This window comes from Fundulus heteroclitus, chromosome 3 (genome assembly GCF_011125445.2).
Source record: "Fundulus heteroclitus isolate FHET01 chromosome 3, MU-UCD_Fhet_4.1, whole genome shotgun sequence".
Classification (NCBI taxonomy): domain Eukaryota; kingdom Metazoa; phylum Chordata; class Actinopteri; order Cyprinodontiformes; family Fundulidae; genus Fundulus; species Fundulus heteroclitus.
In genome coordinates, this window is record NC_046363.1 from 44,539,524 (window position 1) to 44,557,353 (window position 17,830).

General features: G+C 41.2%; 1 protein-coding gene across 4 annotated transcripts in view; it reads right to left on the reverse strand.

Moving 5' to 3' along the window:
* The window catches only part of gabbr1a (gamma-aminobutyric acid (GABA) B receptor, 1a), a 127,199-nt gene that overhangs the window by 11,018 nt on the left and 98,351 nt on the right, over positions 1-17,830 (reverse strand). For all 4 annotated transcript variants that reach the window (XM_036135494.1, XM_012854389.3, XM_021311630.2 and 1 more), the window contains 4 exons: positions 15,603-15,735; positions 5,985-6,101; positions 2,961-3,071; positions 24-117 (listed from right to left, as the gene is read on the reverse strand). In XM_036135494.1, the coding sequence (XP_035991387.1) occupies positions 24-117; positions 2,961-3,071; positions 5,985-6,101; positions 15,603-15,735 (455 nt within the window). The remainder of the gene's footprint in view (positions 1-23; positions 118-2,960; positions 3,072-5,984; positions 6,102-15,602; positions 15,736-17,830) is intronic.

Sequence of the window (17,830 nt, forward strand, 5' to 3'; positions counted from 1 at the left end):
GGTGAAGAAGAAAGGACGGATACCGAGCCACGTGTTCATCTTCTTCGAGCTGCAGTGCTCCAGCAGAGGCTGAATTAGGACATCCAGATCTTCTTTAGGGGCCTCCTTAGTGAACATCTGCTCATACGGTGGACACGGGAGGAGGGAAGTGCAGCGGAGGGATAAAGAAGACAGAGCAGAGAGAAAAACAGAGAGGGAGAGATAATAAGAAACGATGAGACAGCAGCACATTGGGGAAGGAAGCAAAAACGCAACGTAAGCATAAAGCTCATGACTGCAGGGTCGATCCCCCCGGTTCATAGCTCCTTCCCACCAGTCAGATATGGATGACTGAATTAAAAGGATATCAGCTATCCAGTAAAAATGAAATATGAGATTAAAAACCTCCATATAAGGTTTCATTGTAGTAAAACTTGGTGTGGGGCAGATTTGTTCATGTCTAATTTATCTGTTGGCTCTGAGAAGTTCACACAGCCCTCATGAAAAGGCTTTAAAACTGAAAAGGGAAAAAAATTAACTTTAATGTAATAGAATCTTGTGTATTTCAACTTAAAAACAAACAATTTTGTACAGAGAAAATATTCCAGTGGCATAAGTGTTCACGGCCCTGAACTAATACTTTCTAAAAATGAAATTCTAGCAACAGCAAATATGTTGAATCTGATTAATCTGAAATAAACTTTAATCGCTCTAGTCGAATATTCTGACATTTGCATCATTTAGTTAAAACCACAGTTTGCAGATGAAGATGAGAGAAGATTTCATTTGTCATCCTCATGAGTCCAAGCATTTATCCAGATCAACTCCAGAAAGGCTTCTTGTTTTATAGTGGCCTAGTCAAAGTCCAGAACTAAATGTTAACAAGTAAAGATGCGTTCACATTTACCGGTGCACAAACTTTTTTCACTTTTACTCATCTGCAGCAAGTTAAAACAAAGCTTTTAGAATTTATTGTAATATTTTAAGTGTTCTCTCTAACAGATTTTAAGAGTTTAGTTAGTTTTGAAATTATTTCACACAGTTTAAATATTTTAACATCACAACATGGAGACTTTTAAGGTTTGTTATAGAGGCTAATTAAACTTCCTTTAGAGTTTAAAGCATCACTGAAATCAGAGTTTTGTCTTTATAAATATAGAATGTTTAGAATAATGTAGAAGCGATCACTGCCATGACTAAATTAAGACGTTAGAACGGGGCTGAGGACGTTCTTCTAGCAGGCATGGTGTGTACTTTCTGAAAACCTGAAGCTTTGCTCTATCGTACCTAAAAACAAGTTTAGACCAATTAAACTGTTCTCAAAGACACTAAAAGTTAGAGCAGCTAAGCCCAAAACTGTTCACCCCCGGGCAGATTTGCTTTTAAAGTCATATTTTGATTTAACTAACATGTTGAACCAGAGTCCTGATATAAATCTGTGTAGAGAGCTAAAGATTAGGATGAAGCCTTCCAGCCTCAAAGAGTTAGCTGCAAAATAACAGCAGAAAGATTCAAAAATCATTTCCGCATACAGCAGCAATTATACGAAGGGTTTGACTGACGTACGGCCAAGAAAGATTTTTCTATTGAACAGTTAGAAGGCTATAAATACATATTGTATGAAAATGTAAATTAAAAAATCTATTGGATGGTGGCGCTCTGGCTAAAAATGCTTCCTTTTGTTAGGTGTCCCTTTAAGTTTGGCTCAAATTAGATATACATTTTTTTTTTTCATTTCTAGCTAACTCTGCCATCAAAACCTTTAAGTACAAAATTTTAGTCTGAAATAACATTAAAAAAAAACGTTTGCTGCAGATATGTTTCCCCTGCATGGTTCCAATAAGCAAAACACATTATTTTTGTCTTTGGAAGGGAATTTTTGCATAACTGTATTCTTATGCAAATTGCATAAAATCTGGCTTGGTTCTGCCTCTTGGAAGGAATTTTCATATCGTCATTTTTTTTTTTTTAACATTTTAGCTCCAAGTCTTTCATGGCCCTTTTAAACTAAATAGAGCAATCGGGGTTCCTTTAGCTTGTTTTATATATTTTGGAAACACGACCACCACTGCGATGTGATCCCACCTCTCTCTCCTCTTTCCCTTGTGTTGAAATCTCTTCAACATTTCATGTTCTACGATTTTCCGCTGGGTTTGCATGTAATACAAATCCACCATATTACATTTATGGGATAGAATAATGTAGGAATTCATCCAAATCAATTTCGTTTTCCCTTTTTTTTCTTAACAAGACATATAAAAACAGATTTTCTTGCTTTAACTGGCATTTAAAGGCTTAACTCAAAAATAATGAAATTAATGCCTTTGATGTTACAAATGCAGGAAAATATGTTGTTACATATTTCTATGGCACTCTTAAAAATTGCCCATTCTTGAAGTTTGAGGTGGCCTAGTCAAAGCCCAGAAGTTTTTATTTTTTATTTTAATCGTTATTTGTCATTGCAATTGTATGTTCCAACATAATTTAACCCATCACCAGTAGGAAGATGGGCAGCTTACAGCGCCCAGGGAACAATCTGGGCCCACGGGTCTCGCTCAGGGACCCATGGTGGGGTCTGTGGGGTCTGAACCAGGTTCTTCTCAGAGGACAAGGTCCGTACTCGTCTCCATTGCATCCAGGGGACAAAGATGGAGAACAAAATGGGAGGATCTTAGAGGGTTGAATGTTTCTACACTAAATGTGGATTTTATGTGTAACTTAAACTGTTTGCTGGGTCCAACAAAACATATTTTCTTTAAGAAAACCAATGATTCCATTAAAGAGTTGCTGTTTGTCTCTGTTTCATAGCCTGAATTGATAGAAATACTTAGTTTTGAGCATATAAATAAAAAAAAAACACACCATGCTGTCAGTTACTGAACGTCTAATTACTCCGAGCCCGATGGCAGCGCTGCACGGTCTGTGCAAATTGACAGGAAAAAATAAAAAATAAATGATCTCATCTGTCTCTCGTACTCTACCTCGACTGTGATTTGCAGAGGATCCACAATCTGCCAGATCATGAGTGACAGGAAGTCGATGGCCAGCAGCACTCCAACTGTTGCGTAGAGCTTCCACGGCTCCAAGGGTGGCTGTGTGAGTGGGAGCCAAACACAAACACAGGAGTCATCACTATCCAAGGGCATCACGAGCCGCTCCACAAACAAGGACAAACTACCCGGACAAATAACACGACAGGCGTCCTTGTGATTTCTGGATGACTGGGCACAAATTGTCTCTCTCAATGTGTGTCTTATCGGGGCGTACGTGAGTATTTCAGGGAGCAGCGAGCGTCTGAGTGTGTGCGTCTGCAGGCGACACGCGGACCGCAGCAGTGGCTATATTTGCGCTGCCACCTGAAATCATCGTCTCGACACACAGAGACGACACCGTGTTTGTGGCGACTCTGGCCGCTCTGTCCACTCTGTTAATCCTGACTTGAGCCGTAATGGAAGCAGCACAAGCATGACTGAAAACAAGCACCAGGAATAAGCTCTCCCCTGCTTTCCTGGCTCTGCTCGGGTCCTTCTTCCCTTCCCTCCGCCTTTTTAATTCAAGAGCAACGGCTTACTCACAGCCCCTCTGACACAGCAGCGGCCATTCAGGCATGCGATGACTAAAACTGAGAAATAAAATAAAGGATGAAACACGTTCACGGGTGCCACTTCTCTGGAGCTGCAGGAAGAACGAGCTGAAAAGTGGCCCTTCTCCACTCAATTTGGGAAACTTTCGTTAAATAAGCACGCTGAGCTCTCGGGCAAATTGCCCTTCTGCGGACATGAAGGGAGCTGAAAGTCAACCTGATTCGACGCGCTTTAGCTCCAATAATAAACCCCTGGAGGTTGGATTTCTGCATTGAACTTTAATACCCATCCATATTCATAAATACCCCATAAATGCCTTAATCTGTCATTCTTCTGATTAGAAAATCCCACAACACATTGCAGACAGGCAGAGTCCCCCGCTAGCTCCACTCGCTGTGTTTTAGTGGAGACACACACCCCCACATGCATAGAAACCCAATATCAAGCAGGCAGGTGCACAAGCAAAGCTGAGTCCAACATCTGCTTCGTACATTTCTGAACGTTGCAGGAATAGCTGCATGTACATTTCTACGTCACAGTGAGCCCAGAAACCCACAATTCAGCAGAGCTTTTGTATTCCGGCACATGCTCTGCAGCTCGGACATGCTCTCCTCCGCCGTCTTTGCTTTCTGCGGGGAGGCTAATCCCTCCATGGCTCCAGTAAAGCAACACAATTAACACTGCTGAGCAGCTTGCAGAGGCTATTTCATGCAGCTGGAGGCTATCGCCCTGCTAAGTCCAGCCACTATGCCAGGGCGGCTGAAGGTGACCGGAGACGAGGCGACAACGGCTCGATCAGACGAGTCATGTGTCTAACACATTCAGGACAACACGACAGCGCTCGCCCGTCTCTGGTTTCCCAAACAATTCAATAACGTGTGAAAGTTACAGAAAACCAGACCCGATAATCATGACACACACGCTTCTGTGTGAATTACAAGGGCGTGGTCAAAATAATGTGGCGTCCAATCAGCCGGAGCCTTATTGAAGGACAAAGGCAGCCATATTGGAAGTTTACAGAGGCTACAAAGAATCCTTCACAAACGGGAATTTGGACTTTTGTTGGTGGTGCAATTCCAGCATTAAACTATAAAACGTTGACTTCAGAGTTCAGATGCAACAATAAAACAACCAATATGTTATGAATTATGAAGCCAGCTGCATTATTCTCAGGGATAAACCCACTGAGCTATATAATACACTGGAGTGCTGATTTTGCCGAAAAACTGAAGTCACTGGCCGCCATCTTGCTCCTCCCTACTCTCACAGAATCACATAGGATTTGGTTGCAACAACAAGCAGTTTTCTGGCTGAGTGAAAACGTTTCACAGGTAATTCTACAGTCAGTGGATGTACTAACACTATCAACTACTAGGAAATTAGGTGCTGAAATTTTTTACATGTTATTTGTTATTCATATTAAATATATATGTATATATAAGTATTTATATATGTATATATATGTATACATATATGTAAATATATGTTTTTGTATATTGTTATTTATATATTTATAAATGTTATATATATATATATATATATATATATATATATATATATATATATATATATATATAAATGAATAAAATGCTAAATATTTCAGCACATGACTTTCTCAGTACTTGATAGTTTTAGAACATAACATAAAAGTATATGGCATTTGACATTTTAAAAGTTTTAAGCCCCCCCTGAACATGATAAAATCCTCGTTATTCGATGCTGTAGCGCACATATTCTCTAGTTACTGGGGGAAAATAGGGAGTACCAATATGGCGGCTGGTGGCTTCACAGCGACTCGTTCAAACAGCGGCTATTAGCACTCCAGTGTATAATATAGCTCAGTGGGTAAACCCCTTTAAGCACCTGAGACGGCAGGTGTGCTGAGGGTGCACACGTCTATGACGGCCACCAGAGGGCGTCGTGAGTAGAGCGATAGGGCTATCAGGCAGCTGCCAGAGCACCCAACAGTGAGCTGCAGAGGATGTCTTGTTTAGGGAGGAGCTTGATGAGGCTCACACTGTGGTCTCCATGAATCCGCTCAGGAAAGAGGAAAACTGATCGGCGAGCTCAAGCCCTTAATGTTTGGGAAGCACTAGATTCAGCCTTTGTTTGTTGGAAGATGCTCAGAGCGTCTCATGCAAGCCCACCGTGAAACAACTACCAAACTCCTTTAGTCAGGAGCCGAAACTTCTAATATAATAATCAGCTTTTCTGTCATTGCAACATACAATCCAATGAAATTTAACCCACCCTCTTGTGGAGCAGAGGGCTGCCACTGAGCGGCGCCTGGCGAGCGTTCTGGGTTAAGGCTCTTGCTCCTAACCCCAGAGCGGCAGTGTGTTTGGGGCGTCTCTGCTCTGCATCAGCGTCATTTTCACTGCCGCTCCAAAAGCCACCCAGTCCTGCCGCTCTCATGCTTACCTTCTTCTTCTCCTTCTTCTCGTCCTTCTTTGTGAAGAGGGTGTGGACCCACCATATCTTGGTAAACATGCTGCCGTAAGCGAGGCTGAAGCCGAGGCCGAGGAGCCACAGGCGGAACTGCAGGAGAGACGTGAAATAAAAAGGTCTTTACTTTAAAACACTGTAGTCTGTGTGTGTATATACAGTACAGCATAAAATGTTTGGACACTGAATAATGCATTAATTATTCTGTTTAAACTGCAGGAAGATACTGACCGCAGCTAAGAGGATATTTGGATGCATGCAGAAGACCAAATTGAAGCCTAATATTGCAGGGTTGCTTGATTCCCTTTGAACACAGCTCTTCATTCTCCTTCCTGAGGGCGTCATCTGGACCGTTTCCAAGCGCTTGGAAGGAGTTCTTACATATGCTGAGCACTCGCTGGCTCATTTTACCTCACTCTGATTGTCTCAAACAGAAGGCTGAGAAATCAAGCAGATTCTGCTGGTAACCGCACGCTGTTAGCTGGTGAAACATGATTGGTCTGAGCCAGTCGGTCTGAAAACTGTCAAGTCGGACGTTCGGGATCTTTATTATTTTTTTATTTATTTGACAGGGACAGTGTACATTAATGAGCATTCCTGCAAATGCACCAGAATTAGTCAAAAGGCTATTTTTCATCTGTTGTCCCTGAACAGATCTTAAAATTGTCTACCTAAAAACACAGCAGTAGGAATTCTACGGTCAACAATACAAATATAAAAACAAATAAAAACAGCTAAAACTCTTCAAAACTTGTAATAAATACAGTTTCTGGACAGCTTGGACGAGTTTAATCCAAGAGGACAGATCTAGCAGATGTTTTTGATTTTTTACCAAAAACGACTCAAGCTAGGAACATCTTCCTGGCTTTACTGCAACTGAAACAATCTTGCTTGCCAGATGTAGTTAAAGGGGTAGAACAGGTAGAGAAACACGAAGCCCCTGCAGGTCAGGTGTGTTTGGGTCTCACAGCTGCTGGTTAAGGTTTTTTGTATAAAATTAGTCTTCTAGAGAATAAAGAGAGCTGCAGCGCTGAAGGCATTTGTTACCGGGAGGACAGTCTAGAATGAGGCTGCCTTGTGTGCATGGACCTCAGAGCTGATTGAACATATTGGTTTAGAGAGAGGAAGCGTCTGCCCAGCTGAGCTAATCTGGCTGGAGGAAGAAAAAGGGATGGCTAGTTTCTGTTTACCTGACTCCGCCAGATAGATTTCGCGAGATCAGGATGGTCTCACGAGGCTAAGTTTCTGTCCCTGACAGATTGAAATATCTAATTTTTTACTGACCAACTGCTCCTGGACCATCTTTGTTCTGGAAGTCTGACGATCTTCACTGAAAACGCGCCTCCACTGGGAGTTTGGCATCATGTTTATTTATTTATTTTTTAATCCAAAGCTCAACCGAAAGCTTGAGCTTATATTTATAGAAGAGATCTGGGTAAAAACAGGCAAAACTGTTCCAGGAACAAAGGTAAAGCCATAACATCGTCATAGTTTTTCTTTCATAAATTTTTATTGTTCTTTAGTTTTCTCCAAATTTTCCTTCACTACTTCATAATTACCTTGTCAGGGCGAGGCACAATGTTTAATTATGTGGTTATGTTTAAGAATGGAAAGGATGTTGAAAAGGTTATGAAAACATCATAATGCCTCCTTTTCATCAGATTTAACCTTCTAAATGACTTCATTATGTATACAACCTACAGGAGGATATGAATAAAACAAACAGAAATAAAGTAAGTGTGCATCAAGCTGTGGAGTGACTTTGTGGACCGGTTTTCACGCAGACATGAAGTACAGTGCAAACTGAAATATATTCAAAGACGTTATAAAACATACTTCTGAATATTTATAGGGAAGGTGAGGGATAGGTGTGAAAACATATTTTTATGTGTATATAGGTGCATATGCATGTGTATGTACTTATGTCAATCCACGTGTATATATGGGTTAACTACGTATGTAAAATAAATGCAGGATACAACATTTGACAGATTGATTAAGGGTATAAAAAGGTGGGAGTAAAAAAAGAATTCCTACTTTTTTTTTTACCAATTTGTACGTAATTGATTTGATGACACACTTAATTTTTAATTTATTGTTACATTTATTAATTTACTTGTTGTGATGCCCTCCGTTTGTTTTGTTATACGTCTGTATTCTATATGATATGTATATATATTTATTTTATTGTTTTGAATTTTTTTGTCTGTACGAAATAATGACTGAAATTAGGTTTAGCAATCTGGTGATGGTTTGCAAAACGATATCACCACCTGTTGACACAACGTGGGCACCATTGGGTTATGTTGCAATATCCAGGTAGGTAGATCTAGAACAATGGAAGGCATCTCCTAGTTGAGGGAGGGTGTAACCTAAGTAAAACCAAGCATCTGATTGGATAAGCCTGTCAGAACAGGTGTTTACATCGACTAAATCCAGACAACAGTTTATTCTACACCTATAAACTCCAATACGATGATCTGTTTTAACAGTTGTTAATATTTATCAGCATTTCACTTCTAGACGGGGCGCTTTACTCCGCTCCAAATGTACCCCAGAAAAACATATCATGAGGACTGAGTGTTCGTCAGAGAAAGATTGCATCGATTTTCATATCTGCCAGAAAATCCACCTCATTAGAGTCCACACATAAACTACAAATATGACTACAGTTTTAAAAAAATATACCTTTGAAGGTAAGGAAAAGCAGAAGGGAAACCAGGAGGCCAATTAAACAAACTAATCAATGTGTGTGAGGATAAAACGCCTAAACCTTCAAACCTCCTACTTCTAGTCTGCAGACTGACCCTTCAGTATCTGAGTCCAGACAGGGGTGGAAGAGACTGTTAAAAATTCAAAAAGAGGCATGGAGATGAGGTCTTAGTTGCCTTGGTTACATTTCATCAGTAGATTTTATGTGCACTTGTTGACATTATCATATATTTTTAAATAATACGGGTCATCACATCCGTTTATAAAGTGAAAGACAGAGCGAGGGTGCCTGAATTGCAGCAGCAGGGAGAGGAGATGAAGAGATTTGAGGAGCAGAGAGGAAGAAATGATCCAGGGCAGAAGGTGAGAGGAAGAACAAAGCATGAGAGAGAATAACCGGACAGGGACAAAGAGCTGAGAAACGACAGAAATGGAAATTTCCCTCTCGCCTCCACAACACAAAGGCTCGACATGGGTGACACAGACATACTCCCACTCCTCATTAGAGCTGGGATCCCGGCGTCTGAGCTATTCTGGCAGGCAGGAAGTCACGGCTTCTGCGCCGAGAACCAAAATACTTTCAAAAAGCAAACAAAGTCTGATCAGGGTGTAAACTTTTGGTATGTTTCATGTGTACATGCTCAGAATCCCAAGCTGCTAACAGGGTCTGCAGGGAAGCGCTGTGAGGATGTTGTTTTAACAAAAACCAAGGAGCTGTACCTGAAAAGTGCAAAATCGGTTCGCAGCAACTACATAACACAGCCGAGACCTACAATCTGAAACGGTATCAAACATGACAGACATGATCTGAGAGAACTGAGGCGCAAAATGGCGCAAAAACACATTTAACATTTATGTATTCGTATTGGAATAAACAGTGGGCTTAAACTAAAGGCTCAAAAGTAATAAAATATGCATGTGATACTGTCATTCACTGCAGGGATAATTCAAACCGCTGACATAATTAAACCAAGAAAAGACAACATAGCAATGAGCATATTTTAGAAATATTGGTTTAAACTCCCAATGACCTCAATAATAAACCAGAATAATCTCTCTCATGCAGTGTTTTGTAAAAGTAAAACAGTAATTTAGTTGTTTTACTGACTTAAAACAGACTGAACAACTGTCTAAAAAACAAACTTTTATGAAAGAGGTTCTGTTAGCTGTGACATCATCAGGGGAGGCAGATCATCCTCTATTACCATCTAACATAGAAAGTACTCCTGGGTCAATGTGAGCTTCTGTGCTTTCTGTGTCTCTGCTCTGTCTTCTCTAACATAGAAAGTACTCCTGGGTCAATGTGAGCTTCTGAGCTTTCTGTGTCTCTGCTCTGTCTTCTCTAAGCCCCAGTGGGTGGAGGCAGATGAGCGTTCACACTGAGCCTGGTTCTGGTTCTGCTGGAGGTTCTCCTCCCTGTTAAAGGGGAGTTTTCCTCTCCACTGTCGCTTCATGCATGCTCAGTATGAGGGATTGCTGCAAAGCCATCAACAATGCAGACGACTGTCCACTGTGGCTCTACGCTCTTTCAGGAGGAGTGAATGCTGCTTGGAGAGACTTGATGCAACCTGCTGGGTTTCCTTAGAGAGGAAACTTTCTCACCAACCTGGAGGATCTCATGGAAGATGACTTTGGGAAGAGCCTTGAGATCTGTGTTGGGAACTGGCGCTGTATGAATAAAATTTAATTTAATTTGAGTAAAAGTATTAACCGGGAAGAAAAATCCCATGTTAAGAGAAAAATGTTTTGGGGCTTTTAAGCGACAGAACCGGTCTTCTCCTAAAACATTTGCAGAGATTGAAGCATCCAGAGAGAGAACATTCTCTTTATCCTCCAGAGTTCTGGATCTTCTCTTCAGCTCACACCACAGGTTTTCTGCTCTGAGGATCGAGATTATCCAGGAAGAAGCTCCATTTTGTGTCTGTTGGACCATCTCTGTTTCAATGCGGCCAGATGTTTCGGCACATCTTGCTGAAAGACCCATCCGAGCTTTCAGGCAGAGGCCACAAGTTTTTTATGTCAAATCTCATGGTATTTCAAAAAGTTCACGATAATGTGCACTGAAAAAAAAAATAAGCCCATAGCATCACTGACCCTCCGCCGTGCTAAGCTGTAGCCAAGAGCAGCTTCTCACACAGATTTGTGTTTGTTGCTGAAAGCTCAATTTTAGAAAACGTGGTTCCAATTGGTTCTAAAAGGACACACAGATCCTTTCATCTGATCGTTGTTCTGGAGATGCTGAGACCTCAAGATGGCAATTAATGCTGCGGTTCTGTATCATTAGAATTAGGAAATTGTTGTTCCACATTTGGTAAAAAGCTTCGTTGTCCAGCCCAGGGGACAGGCCCTGAAATAAAGTCTTCAGGAAAGCAAACATTTACATCATGAAGAAGAAAAGCTCCTTTAATTTAATTATGGTTTTAATTAAGTCTATAAAAATTTACAGCAATAAAAATATTTTTTTTTAACGTTATTATTATTCAGTCATATTTAATACATTTGAATATTATCAAAAAGTCAATTAGTTTCAGTGACGTAATTAACTAAGATAAACACATTACATAGAATAATTACTCACATACGGATGTTTTAAAGCCCTTATTTCTGTCAAAGATGATTTTTTTTGCTTACACATAATGAGAACACAACATTTAAGATTAGAATATTACAGTAAACCAATAAGAAAATATGTTTTTAATACATAAATGAGGGCTTAATGAAGAGTATGTTTAACATTTTGCTTGAATGTGGTTATTTTCATAATGTGCTTTTTATCTGACAAACGAGCCTCATTGGAACCCATTTTCTAATTTATTGAATATGAAAAATGGTTATATCTCCTCCAGATAAATATGTGGAAATAAAAGACACCATTACTCTAATGTGTTCAGTGTGATATTGTGCTACTCCAATAAAAGACGACTTTAAATTAGAGCAGGACAGAAAAGGCAAGCAGATGAGGAGACCAGTGAGACTGCCACCCTGTTCTGAATCTAATGTCAGCACAGCCAACCAGGATAATAAAAGAAGTCACATCCTTCACAATTACACAATCTACTGTATTACTCTGAGGAGGAGAAGCTCAGTTATGCACTTAACTTCTCATCATAAGTCTCCCGCATATAAAAATAATGACTAAATAATTTCTAAAAAAGGTAGAAAACTTGGTTCTGACTTATTTTACTTGGTTTCAGAAACACCCAGAGAGCAGCAGCTGTGTGCAGGAAAATTACTCGTTGATTTCTGGGGTCAGAGGAAAACGATCCGGCTGGTTTGAGATGATAAAAAGCCGACAGCGTCACAAATGAACACTCATCACAACCGAGAACGGCAGATTTCAGCCCCTGAACTCAGAACATGTGGAACCTTGATGGCCTACAAAGATAGACGACCACACCGGGTGCCACTGCCGTCAGCTAAGACCAGCAAAGTGGGGCAGCGGCCCACACAGGCTCAACAGAACTGCACAATAAGAGCTTTTAAAACCCAGCGTTGACCGGTCCCATGAGCCCGGCTGCAGCTTTCAGACGTACGGGTCAGAATTAGGTGTAAACAGCATGCATGCAGCCAACCCGGTCCATCCTGCATGGTATAAACGGTTCAAGCTGCTGTATGACCAGAGAGGATGAAGGACCATGGGCTGCTCCCAGCAGCACATATTTACAGAGCTCTAATCATCTCAAACTGGTTTTCTTGACACGGCAGTGTTGGCTGACGTTAGTCTGATGCAACACCTTCTGGATGTGGTTGACTGACTAAATCTGCAAAAACTGCATGAAACTCCAAACACGAGAAGCTCAGAGGAAAGTTTCTGACCACGTCTTTTAGGACAGAACCAAAGGCAAAAAGGGGCCAACCTACCCGGTCACTGGTAGGTTGTAATCATTCAGTAATATAACAAAAGCTTTTAGCTCGTTTAATGAATATTTAATTTGATATTCAGCTCCGCAATCACAGAGGTTCCACAAAACAAGGACAGAATAAATCAGGGGTGTCCGAACGTTTTGGTACATGGGCCAAAATTATCAAGTTAAAGGAAGTTGAGGGCCAAAAAATTAACAAGTGTATTTAAACCAAAAACATTATGTTAATTTTTTACCTGCTCTACAAAATATGATAATTTTAAATTAATAAATTAGTCAGATTATTTTGTAGGAAATGAATGTGTAAATCATTGTAGATACAACAATTAAAAAAGGGTTTTGCTCATTTGTTGAATTCAACCAGTTTGCAAACTATTTTGAATCATTTGATTTCACTCTTTAACAATAATAAACTGAGCTGTTTTTGGTCTAGCAGTATAAGAACAATATCTGGGTCAGTTTGAAAACACTTATCCACACAATTTTAATAATTGAGTTAAAAGCAGATTTTAATGCATCAACGTCTGCATTTAAGTAATTCAATGTCATTAAATAGATGTTGCTATGAAATTAAAGAGAATGTCTAAAGTGCGTTTATTAAAAGATGAATACTATATGTTGAACTGAACATTTTCAATTGTAGGTTTTTGCCGTCATTAAAAATTAAAATCTTCCATCTGCATCAGCCACCTTTGCTGGTGGACCAAATCTTTCTTGGGGGGGTGGGGGTCACCCAAAAGCAGTACAGGCACTTATGACATGCCTGGAATAAAGGGAAAAAGCAGAATAGAGGCCTGGGCTACATCAGCAGCCTCATCCTGGCCCCGTAGATGAGCTGGAATTGACTTGAAGATGGATTACTAACAGAAATCAGAGCTGAATGTCTAATGAAAGCATCAGAGGCAGAAAAAGACCGGCGACTGGTTGCTATGGCACTCCCTGCCTCTTCTGGGGCGCATCGCTTTCCTCCACAGGGAGACAGAAATGCAAACAAGAATTCAAGCCTGAGAGTGAAAAAAGACGAGTTGTGTCGCGGTAACCTGAGCAACTGGCCTCAGATTGGTCTGCTACATTCCCATCCAGGTCTGTAGGTGGTTCTCAGCGTGCTGCAGAGGAGCCATCGATCCGTGCAGTCTAGCATTCATCCTGTGGCTCTGATTCACAGGCTTGTCTGCGCTCTGACGGCTGTCGGTCAGCAGTGGGCTTCAGTTGCTCCTTTGTGGAGGTCTGATCTTCAGAGAGCGTCATCTCCGGCAGCCTGTGGTCCATCAGGGTGTTTATCCAGCAGATGTGTCGTCTCGTAGCGGAGACTCTGTCCCGGATGTCTGCGGCTGTGAAATCTATTGATTGTTGCTGTTCTGAGCTCTCAGGTCATCAACCCTTGGGGCATTGGTATTCTACTGGCTCTGCTCCTCCTGAGGGGCGCAGCGAGAGCAGTCGGCCGTTCTCTGGCCGTCTCTGGAGCCTCTGCTGTGGACAGGCTGTGGTGCAGAGAGCATGTGGAGTACGTGGCCAGAGTTTCCTGCACCAGTCAGGCGCGACTTACCTAAATCTGTTATGTAAAGAGGTTTCTTTTTGTCATGATAAGAGAGAAACGGATGCTTGGATGTGTAGATATATATGCATAGAAATGCATTTACATCATATCAGTAACAATCACCAGATCGCATCAGGAGGGATATTATCTTCTGAATGAAGCCACCCAGGTTCTTTCCAGGTTCTTTCCAGACTGATTCCCAAACATTTTAACATGTCCTGTCTGGCAGTGCAGCACTGTCCAACAGATTTACTTTCATAAGTCTAGCATTGCTGTTTCCGCTTAGTGTTCATGCAAAAAACTTTATTGGTTGATTCCTGAACCTAACGACTTGGTTGGGCTCAGGAATTACATAAATTAGTTGTTTTTAGTCAGCTTTGGCCACGCTAACAAAGAGTTAGCCAAACCTGACACTAGCTACGTTTACGTGGACAAAAGTAATCGGAATAAAAAAAGTGTCATGTAAACAAGCCAATCAGGATATTGTGATCGGATTAAGCTCAGTCAGAATGAGATTGTAATCTGGATGACAGTGGTGGTTTATGCCAATTGATAATCTGATCAACATGCATATAAACGCTTGTCAGGATCGAGTTATTCTTAATGTGGCAAACTGACCCGAGCTCACATGTGCACCCGACGTAAACGTGACGTATTTCCTCGTTGTTGAGTGGAGCAAATACGTCGGGAAGCAAAAATATCGGAGCTACCGTTGCAACCTTTCTATTCTAAAAAAATAAAAGAGCCCAAAATTATTATTTGTTCAGTAACGACAAGTAAAAGTCCATCCTGGAAGACCAACATCATTAGCTTTGTTTGCTATTTTTTGTAGTTTAGCAAAGACAGTAGTTATTCTTCTGTGTTTTCTTAGGGAAATCTGATAACATATCAGAGTGGTTCTATTCTGAATAAAGCCTGGTGCATAAACACGCACATTACGATCGGATTAATTTATTGTGTGCCCATATAAACGGTGCAATCCGATTATTCTTTTTATCCGACTACATTTCAATCGGATTGTAATATTTTGTGCATGTAAACATGGCCAGTAAATGTCTGGCTCATTGGCCAACCAAGGTACGGTGAGCCATAAGAAAGTGTCGATATTATCCCCACCTGCTGCCACAACATGGACCATGGCGAGTAATTGTTATAATTTCTGAACAAATAGAGGAAAAAAATATAACTGCAATGCCGTTAGGGACTTTGTTACCTTTACATCACCTCATTGGATGGATGGGTACAAGGGTAGTTAGGTAGGTAGGTAGGTAGGTAGGTAGGTAGGTAGGTAGGTAGGTAGGTAGGTAGGTAGGTAGGTAGGTAGGTAGGTAGGTAGGTAGGTAAAAAAATAAAATTTTCCATGACAACCTCTGTCTGAAATCAGTGGGAACAGATGCCTGTGAAGCCTTCTCCTCATCCTCCTGCCCTCTGGCTCCTCTCCACCCCCTCCCCCTCATTCTGTCTGTTTCTTCCTCCTGTTACCTGGCAGACGACAGGAAACTGCGGCGTGTTGACGTGGTGCCGATCAATCCCCAGCGGGAACACTGCAGCCAGCGCCATCATGCAGCCCACCGCTGTCATGTTGTTCAGGTACGGCTGAGAGTTCTGGATGTAGCTGCAGCAGCAAGACAGGCGAAAGAGAGGAGAGTCAGCCGCATGTAGAGAAACAGCTTTCTGCTTGGGGAGGAAATCAGGGCACATGGAAGCAAACAAGAGTTAAATGAAATTCCCTGCCTTTTTGTCAGCTGTTTCTGTGTATTTCTTTATTTTACTGGTTTCGTCTGGTTGTCTTTCGGGGCCGGATATGGAAAGGCTCCAGGGTTTCTCCTCTGAAGTGTGATTTCCAGGCACGACTCTAATTAGTGTTGACAGAAGGCGACATGTTGTCGTCTGTGCAACAGGACAATTTCAGGTGAAACAAACTATTTTCTTTCCACCGAAAAGAAAAGAAAATGTGTTATGTTTTCTGCAAACCCCCCAGAGAAGCAGAAAAGATTAGTTTTCCAAATTAACTCTGAATTAGCCCAAACCTCCACAGGAATAATATGACGAACAGCTGATCACACAGACAGAACCTGCTCAGAACGGAAGGTTTCTTCTTGTAGAGAGAAATGAATTTAAATCTGAGTAAAATCCTGTATCAAAGTATTATTACAACACAAACCAGCAGGCTTTGGCTCAATGGTCACAAAGAAAGAAGACAGCTCCGTGATATTCATAGTATATTAGAGCCATTTCTAATTTGTCACACCAGGATTTACATAATGACTGAAAAATGTTTAATTGGAACAAAGGTTTGTTGTTGAGTGGAGGGATGGTGTTTTCAGGCTTCTGCTGACATCACTCAGATTAGTGAATAAAGGTCAACCATTCAAACTGCAGACTGAAAAGCTCACAACTGGCAGAGCTGAGCATGGGCGCAATTTGGAGGTGTGTGCGCTTCTCCCCAGCTGGGAGCCCTTCTCCACCGGGTAGAGCAGCACATATCACTTCCCTGACCTAGCATGGAGATAAAGTCCTGATCATCTTGGTCGAAGCCACATTCCTGTTTGGATGTGGGGTTCATAGCAGCCATGCTGCCTGGAGTGTTGTAATCATGTACGCAGAGAGCTGCTATCGCTCTGGGAGCTGTTGTAGTTCCATAAAACCAGCCTGCTTCAGTTCTGACCAAACATTTGGGTCCTAATTTACAGAAACGTTGCTACCACTGCCATCACTCCATCCTGAACCTCAATGGCCTGGCGCTGCCACAACAGCGTTAAACCACTTCAACATCACTATGATCCATCACACACAGGACCATCACACCATATTCTTCATGTGCAAACAGGCCCTCAGGTAGTTTTATCTATAAGGGAATGTTTATCTAAAATAAAAGCTGGCTTATTCAGTAAGAATCTTCAGTTTCTTGCAATTCTCTATTTTACTTATCCCTTTCCTGTCTTTTAAAAGTTTTAAGAAATGACCTCTATCTTTAACCACCTTAATGCTTGATTTCATCTCACCTTCATCTTACCTTTGAATCAATTAGAAAGCCGCGCACCGTCAGCGTCGAGCTGAGGACGAGCTCTAAAGAAATACCGCTCAGTTTGAGCACATCATTTGTTTTTATGTCTTAACCTCATTATCATCACCTCTTCTCTGCCTAGACCGCTAAATCAGACGAGTGTTTAGTCTCATATACGTGCTGCATGTGACGGGTTAGACACAAGCTTTCAGCATAATTAAACAAAAATTAATTACTATCAGATAAATGAGATGTCTGCAGGGGTGTTGCAGCTATCGGTGTCTATTTATCAAATCAACACAATCCAAACGTTATTAAAGTAAAATGGGATCCCAGGAAGTCCTGATATAAGACAAACTTATCCAGCCATCCATGCATCCTGCACGGAGGATTTGCTCTGCAGCTCCTGCTCATCCCGCAGCAGAGAGTTGGACTTTTAATCTTTCCTCCCGTTGACCTTCCCTGGTGTCGCCCTGAGGCTGTGCTGCTTATTTACCGTTCAGCACGTATGCAAACACACATTAGCATATAAACACATTTGCTGATGAACGCCGACCTTAATCCAACCTTTTAATATGTCTGAAATAACCTTAAATTCTGTCACTTTTTGATCGCATAATCCTCTTTCCTGCAGTTCATTTTTCGTAACAGACTGTCCTGCATCTTTAATTATAATTTACCAAGAAAAAATTATCATATTTTC